Raw genomic sequence first — 21,316 nt, 5'->3', positions numbered from 1 at the left:
TCACTATGGCAACAAAACAGCACGAGAAACATCATAAAAATACTTTCTCATGTCAATAAATAATGAGAGCTTCGCTGAACACAAAGGTATGATGTGACGTAAAACAAGTCAAAGAAAAAAATAAATAAAACATTCAAAGCTACATCTCAATCACCTTATGTCACCACCTGAGTACATCTTTAAGTTCCTGGGCTGTCTCCTGATCCCGCTTTGTGCGCTAGGCCGTGGAATGTGTTTAAGGTTAAAGGTCAGGGGACGGTAAGGAGGGAAGTTGGCGCTAAGGAGGTGTAGGTGGGGCGGTGGCCGAGCTTGGGGGTCAGGGATGGTGAAAAGGAGTGAGGGGGGGGGGGGTGTTTTCAGGTTGGGTGCTGGGGAAGATGTTGCAGGAAGTGATGGCGTGTTCCTCAGTCTGTCTGCCCTGAACTGTCTCCCCCACTGTCTCACCTGCTTCAGGCATGAAGAGGGCATCAGCTAACACTTAGCTGTGCAAAGCCGATCAGCTTCACCTCGTCCGGGATCTCCGTGTCGTCGCAGCCCGAAGCCTGCGTGAGGAGGAAGACATGGCGAGGGTCAACGTTGCTAATCAACATCAACAACACGAATCCTGCAAAAGCTCTCGACCCGCTGTGGTGTTACACCCTGGATTCATCAAGGGATTGAAACAACTGCAAGTTAATTACTTCCCAAAATGTGTTTTTTTCAAAAACTCAACAAAGAAACAACAATGAATTGATCCCAACAATGAATTGATCCCACCATCTAATAGTGTGTCTGTATAGCCAAAGCCTGAATAATCAATTATCTCCTGTTCAGTAACATTTTCTAAAAACCAGAGTACCCAGCTGTTTTAGGAACGTACGTATATTTCTATCAAAGTATTTGGAAACTATTATTTTATGAGAAACTATTATTTTATGAGTTATTATTTATAATTGATAACAGTAGAACAATTATTACTTAAAGTAAGTATTGAGAAATGGACTAAAGCGTGGCTGGTTTTGGTCATGAGTATTATTGACAATGACAGAAATATAAAATATTGCAAGCATTATTTTCGAACTATCATTTTTAGGCCGTGCAAACTTTAATGATATCGTTCTAAAAGGTTTTTAAAAATTGCACACTTACAATTGTATAATGTCAGTGAGTGTTTTTTAATGTGGATGGTAACATCTGGCCAAGAGCCAATCTGATGCATTTTAGTGCTATGTCAGCAGAACCTTATCCGGTCACAACATCGCTATTCTGCAGTTGGATTAAATGTGTAAATAAAACATTTTGAAGTTTAAGTGCTTGGATCTCTGCATATCTGTACATTTATATCACTTATCATATATCATCAAACTGTATGTATCATACAAACAATCAATACGTCTACTTTTGGTCAGGGGTTGCTTTTCATGGTTTGAGCTCGTCTCCTTAGTTCCAATGCAGAATTCTTAATGCAATGACATACAATGATATTCAATGTAATAGTGTGTTTCTAACTTTATTGGCTACAGTTTGGGTGAGGTTCTTTCCTGTTTTATGTATTGCATCATCCCTAAACTTACCAGCTGCCAGTGAAAAAGCACACTATTTATTTTACCCACAGTTCAACCTTCCAGCACCTGCATCTCACCCCAATTTCAGGCGGCTTAGATGCTATTCGCAGAGGCAATATTGAAGGCAGTGTGCATTTAGATCTGTCGAAGGAAGTTTTTCTTTCTCATTCAGCTCTCCTCCCGTGGAGAAGCCAGTGTGAATGGGTGGCCTAACACCTGCCTGCCTTTTGCAATTCACACCTGATTGGGAAGAGACACTCCATCTCTGTGGGGGACTGAGAGCTCTGCAGTTGTCTGATCAACATGGAGGGATGTGAAAAACAGGTAGTCTATAGTGACCTCTTCTTCACTTAGGTCATTAAGTTGCTCTCGTGCCACCCACACCATAAAGTGGCCTGCATAAAGTGTCATGAACAGTCCCCGTGGCGAGGGTAATTATTCACACTTCCTGGGTTTTGGGACCCTGTACCTGGAACTCTTGGTTTAGAAAGCCCCAGTTGAGCCGCAGTGAGGTTTTTACAATGTGTGCAGTGGAACAGGGTTAACATATGGAAACGGCAGCCTCACTCTGCCTCTCTAGAGACTGGTCCACCGGCAACACTCACTAGCTGCCGATGAGGCAAACATGGCAGAGAGGTAAAGCACTGTGATCCAAAGCACAGACGTTGTTTGCCCACAATCACAGAAAGGTCAATAAGACAGAATTTACATATTTTTGTAAAATCCAAAAGAATTCACCTTTTTTCCCAAAATAATTGTCATTGTTTTTCTAATAGTCATACAAAGGTGACTTCTTGAAATGGCACATAGGCGACATGCCTATGTCTTTCTCTGTCTGTGCATTTTGAAAAAAGGTGGAGAACATCTTCTCTTCTGCAACGTTAGTACCAGGCAAAGCCACTGTCATCTAAAAAGCTTCTTTTGAAACGGAGTGTGGATGGAGTTATTTTCTTCACCCGATCCGGTAGCTGGGAGTTTTCTTCATAGTCACTTACGTCATGCAAAGCTAATTAAGTTGTTTTATCTAAAATACACCCAAACGCTTGCCTTTTTTGCTGCAAATGATCTGCGTGCTTTACTTTGCTTGGTTGAGTTCTGCTTTTTTTTTGTTTCCGCCTACATAACTTAATTAACAACGCCCCCTCCTATGAATAAGTAACACTAACAAAACATTCTCAAAATAATTTATGAACTGAAAAACATTCAGCAACAGATGTTGGTTCATGCTGAAGCTTTTCTAATAACTCAAACCCTCACATTCCTCACTGAACCTTTCATTAAAAAGCTGTTTATTTCTTGACTTTGTGGACCAGGATGAACCCAGGAGGGTTGTCATCAGCCGTCAATCACTTGGAAACTCACCAGCTTAAAGGTCAATACTTTGTAGGTAGTTGGGTCATCTACAATCTTCTGAAGGTTCGCAGAAACTGTAATGTAGAGGGCGTACGATAACATTATGTTCAAATAGCATCAAACATTTCAGTACATGTTGTAGAACAGAAGAACAGAACTTTAGTGTCACTAATAACACCAGAAGATATTTTAAACCAAATTAATATATATACTGTCTTTAGTACATGGGCTAAAAAAGGATTTGTTAATTCTGGCAAATGTTCACTGAATATGAGATGGATTCTTTTGATATAATATACCAAATAATCATTTTATAGATACTTGCAAATAAGAAGTTATTAAAAAGTAAACAGATACAAGAATATTCTTCCACTTTTGAAACATGTCATGAGCTATTACAATGGAACATTTAAAAATGCAACGGCCACGAGTATACAATCTTACAAGAGAAAGAAGAGACAACAGCTGGGAACACAAATAACAGATGAAGAATGGAAACAGATGTCTAATTAAATTTAAACAAATTCACCAATTCCTTATTTTTGAAGAGAATTTGCTTGGAAAATAAATATGAGATACTTCGTCACGCCAGAAATGATTTATTTTATTATATTAAATATATAAAAAGATTAAGCTTGCAGTGCTGAAAGAACTGTGCGGAAAGTAATACAAATTATTAAACACATTTTGGTTAGATGTCTTTAAGTTCATAGAGGGGTATTTTTTTAACAGAAAAACTCTGTATATGAAGCCAGCGCATATCAGACTAGGACAACTTCCAACTGCTCTTAGTCAAGATGAAAATAATCTGTTAATAATCTTGAGAATTACAGCAATGAAGGAAATGACGAAGAGAAAAAACTAAAATCCCAGATTTAATGAAATTAAAAAAGTAAGATTCAAGAAGTACAAAAAAAAGGGACTCACATAGTAAGGAATATGGAAGGTGTGTTTGAAATAGAGGTGGATTTTAGATGATGGGAAATTATAATTACATCATCAAAATGTATCAGGTTAGTCACCAGTTAGTCACCTCTGCTTATCAGATGGACGGACAAACTATGTTACTAAATATCTAACCACTTCCTGTAATTAGCATGTATGCTCTGGCATGCATACACACATGTATATATGAAGCATCGAGCTGCATATATAAACATCATACTAAAAAAAATATATATGGTATATACAGTATGTGTATATATATATTTATATAAAATATATATCTGATCTGATCATTTCCCATACCATATCTGAGACGCAATGTATACAAAAAAATATTAATTTCTATGTATTTTAGCTATGTCAGGTTATGTGGACAAATGCAATCAAACGCCATGTCATCTCAGTATGGCAACGCAATTCACCAGAATAAAAATGTGTGACATTACCAACTACAACATCAAGCCCGTTGACCAGGCCGGCCGAGATCAGTTCCTGGGAAACGCCTTCAGCCGTGTCTAGTGAGGGAGTAAAATGACAAATATTAGGCCTGCAGCATTCCCCTGAGAAGGTAATTGTGTTAGATATTGAATAAGATACTGTCAAGAGCACAAACACTGCCATTACCGACACAACAATTCACAGTACCTGAAGATGTTATCACAAAGGGAATAGCACAATTAAATCCATATAGGCAGAGCTCTTACCTCGGCCAGGAGTGAATTCAAACCGGATGTCATTGAGCTCCTTCCTAGAGTTCCTGAAAGAAGAGTCAGAAAAGTGTGATTGCACAAGGAGTATCGAAAATGTCAGACATGCATTTTTTTGCCGCTCTGTCTATTAACAGCTGAGTTTTTATGGGTCTCCTGTGGCAGCAAAAAACAAGGAGCAACAGCTGCAGAACATTAGGAAACAACCATGAGACAGGGGCTGAGTGGAGACATGAAAATGACTTATGTGAACTTGCTGAACCTGCATTCAATTATTTTTTGTGGCCACTTGGGGGCAGTGGAAAGAAGCTGTAAACACAACATTGACATACTATCATGAATTGATGTGGGGAACATGCTGCCAACAGTGGTATATTTACTCACCAAGCAGCGATATTAACATTCATTTTGAGTCGTGTTTGTGTTCACCTAACAAATGGCAGTCTAATATTTGCTCTACTTTAGACGCTGTTTTTGGAAAATATAATAATAACTGCCACATTTTTGCTCCCCTATGTACACCTGCCAGTCACAATCTTTGTCTGTGTGTCATTTGGTGCTGGACAGGATTTTATTGGGGGTTTTTTTTGCTAGAAAGGGCACTGATAGGAGCTGTGAGAGTGAACTAAAAGAGTAAATTCACTGGCAAGAAAACCAAATAAATGAGCTGAAAGGCACTAAAATGCTCCGAAGAGATGGTGTCACTACCAGCTACTCCTTTCATGTCACAGTCAGTTTGATTCATTGTTTGAAATAGATGTAAATCACCTTTTTACAATGATTAGGTAAATGAGTTACCACAAAAAGGTAATGGACATTATACTGAAAATGAATTTTTCCTCACGATGTCATTTTAGTTTTTACATAATGCTATAATGTAGCTGCAACTGTGAGGTGGTACGTCATATCCTCAACCCTAGACTGCAGTAAAATGTAAAAAAAAAAAGAAGAAGGCCCGTATTGCTTGATTGCATCAATGAAATGTGCCCTGCAGCCTCTTTGCAGCATCAGTTTGCATTCATTTGCATCACTTGCATTTGAAATCTGTCTTCAGAATTTGTGTGTGACGGGGGAGTAGCCGGGTGCTGATAAATGCAGGACGTGCAGTGCTGCCCAAAAGAAGTGTGGCAGGAGAAGATTAATTCGGTTTGTAGGTTAAATAAATCACACGGCCAGCCCACGACTTTCAGTTGAGATTGGAGCCATAATTCAACACATTCATAAGTAAAGACATATCTGCAATGAGTTTGTTAGTAGAAAGTCTATACAACATGGTGGGAGTGAGAATTTCGTATCAACCTGACTTTTTTTCGAGAGTTGCATTTTGAAAAAGGAAAAAACGGTAAAAAGCAGAGCAGCAGTGGAGCAGATGGACGTCAACAACATTTATTTTTCCAGGAGAAGAAGCGGAGGGTGCACATTGCCAAGGCTGTCAAGGCAACATGTATGTAAATAGGATGGAAATCGTTCCCAAATAAATCACGACTATAATCTGCATCCTTTTTAAATACCACTCTGAAGAGTGAATGTTTCTCTCAACAGCAGTAAAATTAGCATTTCACCCACCAACCCAACATTTTAGTTTTGACCCATTGTGGACTGACTTGCGTTAGTATGTGAGATGACTGGACAATGACAGGTTCATGACAAATCATTTTGAACAAAAAACGTACAGCGTGATCATACTGCCTTCTCACTACCAAACATGTCTGTGCTTTCAGGTGAAGGCTTCAAAACACATTTAATTGGCAAACAATCTTTTAAAATAGTCCCACGTGTACACCAGGTATATGGTTTGTCAATACATCCCAGACATGCATTTGCTGGCTGTCACAGAGGTGGCAGCGGAGCCAACTGGGATTTTCAGGCAGGAAAAATAAATATATATCGCAGAAAAATGCAACACACAGATGCCCTACTGTGTTGATGCACAGCTTTACTCCACACTTCATGTCACACTGACAGAGAGGCACATTTCTTACGCACACTAACAAAACAGCTAAAATAGAGAATCCACTGTTATGACATGAAAAAGTACCTAAATCTCATATCTTAATAGCATATCACATGGCAGAAAGCACATGCAAAGGAATACGTTCAGGCAAGCAATTATATGCACTAATTAGAGATTAAATCCAGGTTTTGCACAGATTAAAAAAAAGTTTTGTTCTTGCAAAAAAACTCTGTGTTGAAACATTAAAAGGGAAAAGGGATGCAACTAACCCTTACTGGTAAAGCTACATTTTAAGGATCAATAATTTCCCTATATTTTCCTTATCATTTCCAAGCATCTTCCTGGAAAGAACCATGGTATTTGTTATTAATTATTGGAAAAAAATCCTCTAGTCTCTCAACGATCTATTTTCTTTGGTGAAAAAAGATATGACAGATGAAACCAGTCAAGACATAAGTAAATGCATTGGGTGACGTGATATCGGAGCCATGTTGTGGTATTTTTTTGTCACCTCTGTATTGTCTTTATTTCTTTCATTACCCATTTTCTTCTCAATTTTGATAATAACTTTACTTATGCTGCGTGAGACAGGGGTTTCCCTTCGTTAGCCGCCCCCAGGCACTGGAGAGGAAGCTGGCTGTCAGAGGTCACATACAGTTAATTAATTCTAACTAATTGCTAGCGGATCCCGAGGGTTTATAGCGAATGAGGGATCATGGACTTGTTATTGTACTAGCAGTGAGATGGCAGCAAGCTGCAAACTTCAGGCTAATGGCTGACATTGCAGGCACCAACCTTTCTCTAAAATTGATGAAGAAGCTATTTTAGGAGCTACTATGACATAATTAAGTCGAGTTCTAGTTACCCTATTTCATAGAAGAACCTTTAGAAAACATGTAAGTGTCACCTCCAGACTGAACTGCTTCGTGAAATCAATTTGCATCTGTGCTATTTTGGCCATTTAAGCTCCAATGACAATGCACCAACAGCAAGCATATTATGCAAGTCTGAACTTCTCCTTCAAACTGCTGACTATACTGTTCTCAGGAGACCTCTGTGCCTTTGTAAAAAAAAAAGAAAGGAAAAAAAGGAAAAAGATTGAATGAGTTCCAAGCTAAATGTTGACAAATATCCAATCATGCTGCTGATCCCCCATTTCCGCTACACAGATGGGATCGTATTACCATAAATTCATGTTAATCAGCTAAACTCCCTCATCAGAAGAGAGCGGAGACAATCCAGCTGTTTATTTTGCTCTCTCAGATGCAATTATCTTTCATGGATTCACTATTTAACATTATGATTTTCCCAATTGGGGTTGATTGGTTGTTTTTTTCCCAACTTACTTATGTGTTCGTTTTATATCTTACCTGACAACTGACAACCTGACCCAGATATTAATCTGTTCAAAAGGTTTTTTGTATCTTGCTGCTACTTCAAATATCATGTGATGTTCTTTCAACTGTATTATTTTTAGTCAAGAGGAATACAAAGCACAATGGGAAAATCCTATCCTATATCATACTGGCGAGCATGTCAAAGAAGAGTGTATATAGTGAAAGGCCATGATAATCCACCAGGGCATATATTAGCCTTTGAAAACCTCATATGTTGAAGAACAAATGTGATCAGGCTTCATGGCTTCACATCTAAGAAGGCATCCGTCACATGTTTGCATCTCTAATACTGAATATTCCATCTGACAGACCAGAGAGATGATCTGACAGCCTAATCCTGGGATTATATTAAATACAGTGAACGCATTTATCTGTAGAAATGAATTCATTTTCCACCCAACTCTGCTTTGACACCTTTTTAAAAACTCATTCTCAAGTTAACAGGATAACAGTATTTCTATTATTTTGTTAAACAGTGAGCTGCCCCCTGTTGCATGCCGGCAGAGTGTGTTTCAGATGTCTGTTCAACCATGAGTGTGCTCTGCGACCAGCTCATCGGAGAAATACAGGCAACGCTATTGTCTGTGTGTTGAACCCCTAAAATGTCCTCTCTCTTTCTCTATCGGTGTGTTTGCATACCTACTAAGCCTTCGTAAGAGAGACGATATAATGTGCATGATATACAGGTATTATATTTCTAACGTGTACACTTGCCTTTCATTCCCTTATTACATATGTTAAAGTAAAAGGGAGCAAAATGTTGTTGTTTTCCAACAGGAAGTGTCCACATTGATCATTCTGAGGCCAAATCACAAGCCTCCACTTTTCCATTCAAATGTATTGGTGAACAGTAACGCCTGGGATACTAAAGCAAGAAGCAACGGGTGCTTTGAAAGAAGGAAAGCAGCTTGTGGAGCACAGCCAGAAAACCAATGGAGTGTACCCCACTCCTCCCTACAACACAACCGGTGAGGCAAAGGGAGATGAAAGGATCCAGATCCCCTCCCTAGCAGGCAAAGATCATTAGGTCTATTAATGGCCTGCATGTTTAGCACAAAGCGAAGTGATGATTCATGCAGAAACATAACAACTAATTTCATGCATTTCAGCTTGTACTCCACAGAAACGGCGAAGATTGCCTTGTGTATCAACCAATGATTGAGAAAACGATCTGAAAACAACAATCTGTCTCACCTTAGCCGGAGCACCATGTTCACAGCACCTTCAATGTAGGGTGTGTTCCCGTACGGTTCCACCTGCACGAGAAAACATCTGATGATGGGGCAGTTTACGTGGCACACTAATGGACGCAGAGATCAGACCAACAAAAACATTTTAAAGAAGCTTTAGGCACAGCTTGTGCTGCATAGAAAGAGGTTCTGGAAGATGAAAATACAGTCAGAACATTCTTTAATGACGGCACACTGTGCCCATGCGGTTTATTTTTCTGGAAAATGTCTCATGTCTGTCGCAGCTGCAGGAAAAGTTGTGTGGGAAAAGAAAAGGAAGAATACATAAGGGACGATAGCGATACCTGGGCTTTGGATATTGGCCAATAACGAGCACCGATCTGATACCAGTGTTGACTTTAACATTGCATTGCTAACTATGTAAAACAAAATGTAACAAATAAATACATAGATACAAATGTACTGAATTGTTATATATGAAGATAATGGTGTCCAATACGGTCAATAATACTCAATCCAGGTAAGTGAGTCAGTATTGGGCTGATATCAGTATTTGTACATCTTTACAATACATAAAGTTGTATGTGTGATAATATATCACCGTTGTGAATACTATATTACTAATTGTCTCTTTGTATGGCAAAGAATGGACTTTAGGGGCAAGGAATGACTGCTGAGTAACTCTCTGACTGGAGAAGAAGATGACGCCTCAAACTGCTTTGGCTTCTTTTCAAGAAAGACGACGGCCTTAGAAAATCGGTTGCAATGGCAGTGAGTCTTTAGACACTGAGTTGGCACAGTCAGGCAGACAGCCATTCACTCGGAGTTACTGGTGCTGAGAGCATCCCTCCAGGAGACCAACATTCATACATGTACACACGCACATATCCTCCTACCGACACGCATGTCAGCCACACACACACACAAGCAAGCACAGCGCAGTATGCACACCCACGGACGTACACACGCACACACACACACAGGCAATCACGGTGGCATCAAGGTTGGTGAATCATGACAAATTAGTGATGCTGCTGAATCCCTCACCTGGGGATGCTGAATAGACAACCCTTCAATAGGGACATTGTTGGCATTCTCCTCATTCTAGGAGGAACATAATGAGATGCATTATTGTGAAAATGCTATTACATCCATGGTAAAAAGAAATTAAAAAAAAAAATATATATATATATATATATATATATACAAATATAATATATATATCTTTAAAACATGTTGGCACAGGAAAGTCATCCCAAAATGATCAATGAGGAGCAATTTGCTGGCTTTGTCAGACTCTAAAACAGGTGCTTGACTGTTTTGATTAAACTGCATAAAAGTGTGTGTGGTGCAATAAACATTCATAATTAAGTTCATTATTCTTACGCAAGCTTCAGCCAAAGTAGGCAATTTAATTGCATTTCCAAAAATACCCTCCTGCCAAGATATCACGTTATACAGCAGCAGAAAGGATACGGCTTATTTGTCTCCTTGACTTTTAACCAAAATGAAAAGCAAAAAGTATTTATATTGCTGGTTGCATTTTAAAATTGGTATATGAGAGAGCTAACTTACATCTTTGGCCTCATCTCTGACCCTTCGTGACTGGAGGGAAAAATCAAACACACATTTAGATTGTTTTATATCACACAGCAATAATAATGACTTATTTCCTTTTTCAGTTTCTCAATGGGCAAAAATCTTGTAATGTACACCTTAGTTTTTATATATATCTGTTTCTCCAGCGTTCAGTCAAAAACTATTTTTCGCTTTTCTTTTTTTCTGAAAGAATAACTACAACTGCTATCATTAGAAACAAGCCTGTGATCGATGCAAAGAAGCTAAAAACACAACCTTGTAAAACGCTATCATCCACAACGTAAATCATCTTAAACTTCATCTTATTTCTGGTAACATGTGATTTGTTGCATCACACATTGAAGCTGGGAATCTCTATCAAAGGGCTCTTTGATCATGGCTGCCTACTTCCTCCTGTCTCAAATCCTTGCAGCTGTCCTCCAGCTCATTACAGCGACCTTATGACGGGCTCTCAGAGATAAGCCATCTGCTCTCCCAAAAAAAACAAAAAAAACCTACTGATCAGGGAGGGAAGGAATGTGCAGGTTCAAAGACAGAGTGGAGGCCACATAACGTACGGGTAACAACACCTTAACGACTCAAAGTCTGAACATCAATGTGCATGTCGCAGCTCTGTTACAATGACAAATGAAGCTGAATCGAACAAATAATCTCGATGATGAATGCTGTGTTGTAAAACTTAATAACACCTGTTCATTTGAAGATGACTATAAGAATCCTGAGTAAATATGAAAGAATATACGCTGCTGCGGCTGGCCTTGGTGGAGTCCCACTCACCCTGCCCTGATTCACCGCGGCCTTGCCCTCCTCACTGCTCTCGTGCAGCTCGTCGTCGCTCCACTCCCAGTCTCCGTCTTCTGTCTTGTGAAGGTGGCCGCTGGAGCCCGGGACTCTCCGCACCTGGAACGTGACACACAGCCAGCACACTTCATGACGTCATTCACAGTTATTAATTGAACACGTATGTACATTGTGGTTTGCCCATGATTCTCGTACAGGCCCTTCAATTTAGAGCCCTGTGATGAGCGGAGAAAAACAACTGGCAACCCGAGCTGCATGTTTGTAACATACGTTTATTTGCAAAGACACATTCAACTCACTGAGCCTGTTTAATAAATCTGACTGCAACATATTGCTGCCGACAAAGAATCTGGCCGGTTTCTCGCTATTACTACATACCAAATGATGCAGTTTTTACAAAAACAATGTCTTGTTATTTCACAAAATCTACAAATACTATTGGAAAAAAAACGTGTAACAAGATAAATGACATTGTAGCCTACATCGGTAAAGCTAAAGTGTTCCGTTAACAAAAAAAGTTTATTTTAAAATAATAAAAAAAATATCTCTAAACAACATAAAACATATTGTAGGTTGTATTTACTGTTGGCTCATTTTCAAAGGTTACTGGTATGAACGTCATCACAACATTGGCGGTATACACTTTGCTGACATACGAAACTGCTCAGTACCACAGTAGAAACCATACAGTTGCTTTAAGTAATTGGATCAGTTTGGCTCAGGTTGGGTACAGCACAATGAGTACAGCATAGTACGAGGAAAAACTCCATAAATCAGAGTCATTGGTAAAGCCTGTGACTTGTTGCAGCACTACAGTCTGGAGGAGTGTGTAAGGCAAGGAACACGTGACTAGTGTAGCAGTATGAGGTAAGATATGAGAACACCAGCTTTGCAGAAAAGACAGCATCTATGTAACTGTAAGGGCCAGGGTATATAAATGCCCCAGCGTTAAACTGAGTGAAAGTTAAAGAAGCACTAACGCTGTGGTACTGTCAGGTTATTTTTCCAAACCAGACATAGAGCCAAGGTTCCCCCAGTCCTTCTCAGGGTCCTTAAGCAGAACAGACACAGATCAATGCACCCAGCAGCCACACGTGATCACCAGACCGACACCAAACACGCAGCTCACAAAACCATCCCACTGTAAAATGTATGAAAACATATTTGAGTGAGAATAGAAACGTTGTTCCGAATGTGAAAGTGTTGATAAATGCTGATATCAGAACAATAACTGATGACAACGGAAGCCCCTTCAGGTAAAATGTCCTGTATTTCAAATCAAGCTTTAAAAGGCTTCCATACAGAACTTAATCAGTATTCCACAATGACCATACACATTTGGACTCAATACCAATCCTTTTATAAGTTCCATCTTTTCATGAAGGAACAAATCATTTATTCAAGCCCACATCGGTTGTAAGCCACAATAAAGACTGTATTGTGGGTGTCAGGGTGCCCTCTGCTGGTTACTCAACTCACATGTACCGAGTTCATAACTTCATATTAAATTACTCTGAACATGATGTTTTTTTACAGTCACATTTCAAATAAGAGGCAATTATAGAGACTATTCCTGAGTTTCTCGCTCCTTTTCATACAAGTATTCATTTCAAATGACTTTGTTGGTGACAGCTGACCGGAGGATCTGTCATCTCCTTTTCATTCAATAATGGAGGAGAAGTTGGGTATCATTTAAAGTGCGGCTATGTATCAGCAGTCTGGCTCTGCAAGCTTTGGGTAATGTTTGCTTCATGAATAAGGTGGATGACTCCGCAGGTCAAATCAGCACAAAACAACAAGGTCAGTGGCTCTGTGGCTCGTACAGTTCATCCACCGAACATATCAAGTGAACCAGACGTTAACCTGGCTGCGTTTGCTGTGCATGCTGCCTATTTTTCACGCAGCAGAATAAAGTGTATTAATAACAGTAAAGCGTTCAGCAACTGTGCATTTCTATTTTGGGCTAAAATGACTCCACAGCATATAAGTTCTACTCCTAACAGTGCATTCGCAAAGCTCCACCGTTTTGGATCCAATCTCTCCAATCCAATTGATTCAGAGACGTAAATACAGTCCAAATTGTGGCAGCTGTAAATACACATAAGTGCCTTTCCATTCATTGTAGTGACTGCTCAATGTGCCTGTAGTTACCGCTTTACCCGTCAACAAACCTCAACAGCATTGTGCCACGCCCACAACAGTTGCCTCCCTCTTTATTGACACCCTGTCCTGTCTGTGCGTAGCATTAACGTCATACACAGTAGGAGCCCTGCTGTCCACCATGCCCTCCATTTACTCCCCCAGCAGTCAGTGAATTTCCACCCCACCACGTGGCCACTCTCGCCTTCCGGCAACGGCCCTCTGATCCCATCCCTGTCCTGGGCATCCAGGCGGAGTGTTATGTGAAGCCAATATCAGCTGTGCCTGAAAACTGAACTTCCTCCCATTACACTGTGACCAGTGGGCAACTGAAGCAAGCAACCTTGACAATAGAGTGCTCCTTTGTTGTTATCTCATGTTATCAATTCATTTGATCCTGTTTGTCTTTTAGTGTGCCACGTACAGAGCGCCGCACTGATGCAAGATGTAAGTGCATCTATGCCGTTTGACTCTCCTGCTGCTGTGGCCCATATTGTTAGATAATCTACACAACAGTTTAGGCACAAAGTGTTTTAAGGTCCTGAAGGAAGTCAAGGGTGCGTAGCTTTGTGTTGACTGTAAATGCGACACTCTGGTGGACTTCAGTCGAGTCCCAGCACTCTGCCGTAATTCGTTCATGTTTAGTCAATAACTGAGTTATTTTACAGGGACTGTTTGTGTAAACATACCTTCTTCGCTCTCTGGGAAATCTTTGGGGCGCGACACAAAAGCTTTTCAATCAAATATTCTTTGTTCTGCAGGAGAAAAATACAAATACAAATCAAAATATCATCATTTAAATGACTGAATTGACAGATTCAATTCATCAAAACCTAATGACGAGTCACAAAAATCTAACGTGTTCTGTTTTGAAGTATATTTTCTCTAAAGTTTGAATGGTGTCTGAACGGTTTTGAAGGTTAAGTTATCTCTTTAAAATGTTCAAAGTTAGACCAGAGGCTAAACCAGGTTGCAGTACTAGATCCTGCTAGATCCTAGACCATACAGATAATTACTCCATTTTGCATTCATGATATTCAGCTTTTGAAAAGCTTTTCATGCCTCTGAACTAGAACATCAGGAAAATGTAAAATCGTTATGTTAAATATTGACGAAGACGTGGACAATAAGTTTACACTACAAGCGACAACAGCAACAAAACGGCCAAGTGTTGCCCGGACGGAACAAAACGGGGTGAAACAAAAGCATATGATTGGTTGACGCCACCAGTAGAGACCAGCTCCACTTTGATTGGCGGCGTCTCACGCCCATCACACGGCGACAAGTGCTGAGGCTCAGTTTATAGTTTCACGTCACCGGCTTCCATTGAAAGTGACCTCTAGATTGCTGTCATGTCGCTCGTAGTGCGAACACGGTAAAATATATAGAACTGAGGGAAAGATTTAAGTTTTGCTTTTACCATCATTATTGCTACAACAGTATATGATGACAAATGCAGTGTCCTTGTACACTTTGTATGCTGTATGATGTATCAAAGTAGGTATAACCTCAACATACAGGGTTAAACCATTGTTGGAGTTGGCATGAGGCCATAAGTGAAATAACAAAACAACAAAACCTTCAAAGATGGATAAAGCAAATACCTTGGCCTTTTGGAACAATTTACACTTCAAAAGCTCTGCGGCCGTCGGCCTAAAGATGGAGCAAAGCACACTGTTGAAAAGACATCACAACACAGCTCTCTCTGAGTGTTAATCGGTGCTTTTGACCACGAGATGCATTCGCTCTCTTCACTGAAATATGTGGTCGATACGCGGAAAGTGGCGCTAACCTTTTGGCAGGATCCTTCTGAAGGCACATAGTTATTAGCTTTCTAAACGATTTGCCGTATCTTTTTAGCATTTCCTTGTCTTCTACTCCCGTCTCTAGAGTGGGCGGATCATTCTGCAGGGTCAGCATTAAAACCTGACAGGACAAAATAAGAAATGGTCAAAAACCGCAGCCCTCGCATGTCAGCAGCAACACAAATAGTGTCGATGAGGAAAATAAAGTCAAAGCAGGAAACTAAAGAAGAAATGTTGCGGAAAGCAAAAGCAACGGCTTCCTTTAAATAACAGGTTGCCTCTTGATTAGTTGCTTAGTTTTTCCAATTTGAGGCAAAAGAAGCACGTCAGAATGTGTCAAGTCTCTCCACGTTTTGTTCTTTGCTGATGATGAAACTTCACAGAAACAAGTTGGTTTCGAGGAAAGTTTAGTGAGCCATGAGTTCTTTCTTCTTTCCTTTGAGAGTGCTGCTGAAAGCTACAAAAATAGCTGTGATCAGGACACCACGCTGATTAAATATCACCTTATAATAACATCCAGAACACTCACCTTCATGGGAGGGTAGCGGTGATAGGGCGCAGAGCCTGTTGCTAACTCTATGGCTGTAATCCCAAAGCTCCATATATCTGCTTTGAAATCATAGCCTCGAACCTGTGGGTGTAGAATTACAATAATCTGTAACATAAAACACACTCGGGCTTCATGTTTGTCGTAACTTCAGTGGTTTATGTGTCAAAATAATTCAACTAATAGCATTACAACAGGAAATGGATTTACGCAAAGCGTAGCAGCAGCAAGCTCAGGCAAACACATCTGGAGTGAGATAAGTTGAAGTGTGTGACGTCACCAGCAGCTGCCTCTTCGTACGGGTAGAGATAGACTCACGTGTTCCATCACCTCCGGCGCCATCCAACATGGCGTGCCGACAAAGGTCTTTCGTACTTTATTTCTGGTCATATCTCCCCCTGTGGCTAGGAATGCGCTTACTCCAAAATCTGAAAATATAGATCAACAACCAACTGATACCTGAATCCAACGGGTATGTCGAAATGAACACGGGCTGCAGTCAAGGCTTTTTTTTTTTTATCCAACATAAAAGAGACAATATATATGTATATAAATTCAAAATTCAATGTCAAACTACCTTCATGTGTACACTAATCTAAAGATGAATCACTTTCCTTATTAGTTCCTAAAATCTGTGAATTCAGTTCCATCTTTTAGGCAGTCGTGCCTTTTAGTTTGATTAACTTAAAGAAGGGTGAGGGTTAACTTAACAACAGGAGTATCACGCGCTCAACACACCTGCAATCTGAACAGATCCGTCTTCTCCGAGTAGTATGTTCCCAGCTTTCACATCCCTGAGGTCAACAAAACACAAACACAGTCAGACAACACAGTCACGTGGAGCAGCATTGATTCTTCCGTTGGTGTAAGCGAGTCCCACCACAGCCCACCACCACCTGGACCTCTGCCCAACGGGCTGACGGGGGCTTAAGCCTGCCGCTCAGTGACCTTGCAATACAGAGAACACAACCACTGCACTGCTTGCCAAGAAATATAATTACCCGATTTTAACTTTAACTTTAGGCATTTGTTTGTTCTCTTATCCAGAGAGTGACAGCATATGTTTATACATTCTTACATTTGTACATTTTCCACTGGGATCGTCGTTGCTAAGTTGTCTTCAAATGAGTTTCTTAATTCTTACAATAAAACTAACAATCAACAAGATGTAATGTTAAAAGTGTTACCGGTGAATCTGCCCATTTCTGTGCAGATAGTCCAGGCCTTCGAGGACTTCTTTTAATATAGAAGCAATTATAGGCTCATCGAGAGCTCGATTTCTGGCCTCTTCTTTGTTTGTGTGCTTAATTATATCCAGCATGGAGCCTAAAAAAGACACCGCAGAGCAACAAAGACATTCAGTTTCTTTTTACAATAACATGCAACCAAGTCTGTGCTGCTGCTTCCTAATAACTTCAATCAAGCCAGTCTGAAAGAAGACTTTTTAAAGATTTAAATCTGATGTTTTTTTTAGGATATATAATGGGAACTAGTGGTTAAATGCTAATTGGACGTCTCTTTTTGATTCTTTTTTGCAAACAAAACTTTTCAACAATCATTTGAATCATAAGTACCTGATGGTAATTAAAGTAGTCAAAAGACAATTAGCACACAGTGAATGGCTGCACCATTTGAGACAAGTATACAGTATAAAGGAGTTATAACACAGACAGCTGTTGTATTGTCATCAGCAGATCAAAGCACAATCATGTGTTATCATCACATTCACTGAGCTTTCATGTATTATCAAGCCAGAGGATAGGATTTGGCAGCAGACGCTTACCTCCACTCAGAAGCTTCATGACTAACCAAAGTTCATCCTTCACCACAAAGGAGGTGTAGTAGGTGACAACATTGGGATGGTTGCACTGGCTCATTGCCTGGATCTCTTTCTATTGTGAGAGAGAAAGAACAGGATGACATGTCAAATGATGTTAAAATGGACAGTGGACTCGTCTTTTAATCACAGCTTGTACTTTGTTTGTAACGATCTAAAAGAAGCCTTAGCAACAGGACCTTTTCCAACGAAGCACACAACCTTGCAGCAAATGATTCAGTACCACAATCTCTGAGGTGTATTAATGAATATCGTGATTCAAACGTACACGGAACAATAATTATACGTATCAGACGAAAAGCAGCAGCACAGCATTCGATAGTAATACGAAAACACCCACTTAGAAAATAAGCCTGTGTTTATTGTACTCACCAATAGCTCATCCATGCTGGTCTGGCATTTTTCCAGGTTTATTCTCTTTATGGCGACGCGCTCCTGTCTGGGGGTACAGAGGGCCGCCTGCACCACAGCTGTGGCACCGCTGCCTGGAATCACAGGCACAACAGAGTCCAGACAAAGTGTTTCGGAGCAAAGAGGGACTCACAGCACGCACAGCTGTAAGCGTACTACCTCTAAACTCTTAAACTCTTGAATTCAGCGTCGCTCTGTGGCTTTCTGGTATTTGTCTGGCCCTCTGTTCCTCGGCTTTCGTGTTTATGTTATGGTATTCATCTTTCATGCGTGCCGGCTGACAATGACACAAGCTGACTTTGAGAGCAGCACTATTTCTTTCTGCAGTGTGACGGGTTGTTTACTTGGCTTATTACAAATCAGGCCACGCTGGGGTATGGGGGAAACCAAGAAGCTGTGATACACAGCATGTTACCTTTCCAACTGTTAGTGGTAGATAAGGTGAGAACACATGAGATCTGACTGCCTAACAGTCGATTATGAGAACAGAGAGGGGGGACAGTCAGCAGCACACAGCTGTGGCGCTACTTCTTATCAGTAATGATATGACACGTTAGCTCATCTGCACTGTGCAGGCCATGTGCCAAAAATATTCAGGCAACTTCCTTTTGTGCCCTTTGAGGACATTTGAGATTTTCATCGTTGGGTTATTTCGAAATGAATATTTCTAAAAATAAGCAAGTTCACGATAAGACTGGAATTGAGCATTCTGTGATTTATGCTGGGACACAATAACTTTTTTAAACTCCAAAAAAAGTTGAATTACAGGAAGAAAATACAGAAGAAAGTACTACAGTAGGCTATATATAACTATTTCATAATCTACAGGCGCAACCACAGTCTCCCAAGTGATAGTGCCAGAAACAACCACAAGGTCAACCCTGATAACAACATGCAGACTGCATATTGTTAAATGGGTTTATTCGAGCATATGGATATAAACCTTAACAAGTGAGTGATCGTGTGTAAATTCACTCTGCCTTTGACCCATGGCTTTTGTGATTGTAAGAGCTTAAACAATAAGTAAATGAATCAATTACAGAAGATTAATTGCCAACAATTAAATAAAAAAAATCATAAAATGTGTTTGTTGCAGCTTCTCCAATGTAAAGACTTGCGTCCTTTCTCTGTTCTGTATGATTGGGAATTAAATATATATTTTTAGACTGTCGGACATAAAAGGCACATTTTTAAGACATCACTCTACGGCTCAGTGAAAATGTGATGGGCATTTTTCACTCTTTTTGAACATTTAACAGACTAAAGTATTCATGTGAAAAATAAACCATGGGGTAATAATAGTTTAATTATACATTTAATTATAGTACAGCCCTGCTAGGAGTCAAGTCTCTCACTTATCTTTTAGGTTTTAAGTTTTAGTGATGTTAAAATAGTTTTACTATTGAACTCACTCGCCATTAAATTAGACATAATTAGACATGTTACATTTGAAACATTGCCCACTTGTCTTGAGTTGATGGGCTATTTAATGCTGTTTAAGTGCCATCACAGACAACCCAAGTGAAATAACACATTGTGCGCTTTACACAGCATCTGTGATGTTACTAATGGCTAAAAGACTGGACACGTGCCATAAACGCGCATCGAGCGGCGGAGATCGCACTGAGTGAAAGAGACATTTACGACCACGTGCAGTAAGCTGCATTTCAACCGATTTGACTTGATCGGGGTCACAAACAGTTGATGTAGACCGCTGCTGTCTGTTCACATCCGCATTGCAAAGCATTGGAGGAGGCTACTGAATATGAAAAAAAAGCCGGTAGGCCCCTCATCTTCATCCACAGCTCACAACCCGCCGCGTAATGCCTTTCCGTGATCATGTACAGCATGCGTCGCATCTCCGGGTACTAACCTATGACTTCCTGCAGCTCGTACGACTCCCTGGTAATTGGCCAGCTGGTTGTCAGCGCTGGTTGCGGGTGGAGGACGGGAGCCGGAGCTTCGCCTTGATCCGCCATGATGAGGATGATTCTGCGCCAGCTAGAAGCCTCTCTCACAGACAAACGGAGAAAGGGAGAGAGAGAGCGAGAGCGAGAGCGAGAGCGAGAGAGAGAGAGCGAGAGAGAGAGAGAGAGAGAGAGAGAGAGAGAGAGAGAGAGAGAGAGAGAGAGAGAGAGAGAGAGAGAGAGTCAAACTTGACCTCACCTCCTCACTACAAATGTCATCTGGCGGCTGCAGCAGAGCGATGAGACACAACCCGGAAAATAACGGATCGTACACATGCGCACACACGCACACTGTAACGTTGCCGCACCAGTGACATGCCAGTTTACTTCACAATGTTATATACAATTTATAATATAATCTTAGGAGACTACCAGGCGATTCAAAGGCACCCTAATTTAAACTAATTCAATTTATTGAATTTATTGAGCAGCTGTTAGATTAAAACACTGCCCCTGGAGTTGATTTATTCATATCAGGTAAAACGACTTGGCAGCTGCTTTGTGTGAGACAGTAATACGTATGTGTGACGATTTCATAATGTCACATGTAGTCAAGACTGCAAGAGACGTTGTCGACACTGGCCAGTAGATGGCGCCACTACCTCGTTATATTGTCTCGTAGTGTGTGACGGTGACTGCGGGACGTCACCACTGCTCCATACTGGACATTTGAGCATACATTGTTGATTGACTCATCGATTGAAAAGTCAATTGGAATATGAATATGTGTTTTCAGAATCAGAACAGTTTATTGACACGGTATGTTGCACATACAAGGAATTTGACATGACGGGCGGTGCATAACATTAAACAATCAATAACAATCAACACAATGCAAAAAGCAGAACCATTTTAAAAATTACAGTAAAATATAAAATAAAGTAAAATATAAAATAAAGTGAAATATAATTTCCCAAATTAACATTTTGGAATGCTATTTGTAATTTGTCTGCCATTATACTGCAGATTATGAATGTACAATTTAGCAGAAAGTGTACTATATTTTATGATAGTATATATTATATTACTCATTAACATTTAGGCAAATTATTATTCCGTGTTATGTGAGGCATGCAGCATATATAAAACAAAAATAATAATATTGTGTATTCTAATGTTT

General features: G+C 40.1%; 1 protein-coding gene across 1 annotated transcript; it reads right to left on the bottom strand.

Annotated features, from left to right (window-relative positions):
* Nucleotides 1-467: 467 nt before the first annotated feature.
* stk39 (serine threonine kinase 39) lies at nt 468-20,208 on the bottom strand (the record flags this gene model as incomplete). The annotated part of the gene is made up of 18 exons (XM_079276630.1): nt 468-542; nt 2,907-2,971; nt 4,289-4,357; nt 4,547-4,599; nt 9,095-9,156; nt 10,138-10,194; nt 10,666-10,695; nt 11,467-11,589; nt 14,319-14,384; nt 15,234-15,282; nt 15,422-15,555; nt 15,964-16,065; nt 16,300-16,409; nt 16,720-16,775; nt 17,169-17,307; nt 17,765-17,873; nt 18,191-18,303; nt 20,103-20,208. The coding sequence occupies 18 exons, from the start codon at nt 20,206-20,208 to the stop codon at nt 468-470; spliced, it is 1,518 nt and encodes a 505-aa protein (XP_079132756.1).
* Nucleotides 20,209-21,316: the final 1,108 nt, after the last annotated feature.

The sequence above is a fragment of the Melanostigma gelatinosum genome (assembly GCF_949748355.1).
Source record: "Melanostigma gelatinosum genome assembly, chromosome: 10".
Lineage (NCBI taxonomy): Eukaryota > Metazoa > Chordata > Actinopteri > Perciformes > Zoarcidae > Melanostigma > Melanostigma gelatinosum.
The sequence above is the reverse complement of the archived record's forward strand: the minus strand, read 5'-3'. Positions and strand labels throughout refer to the sequence as shown.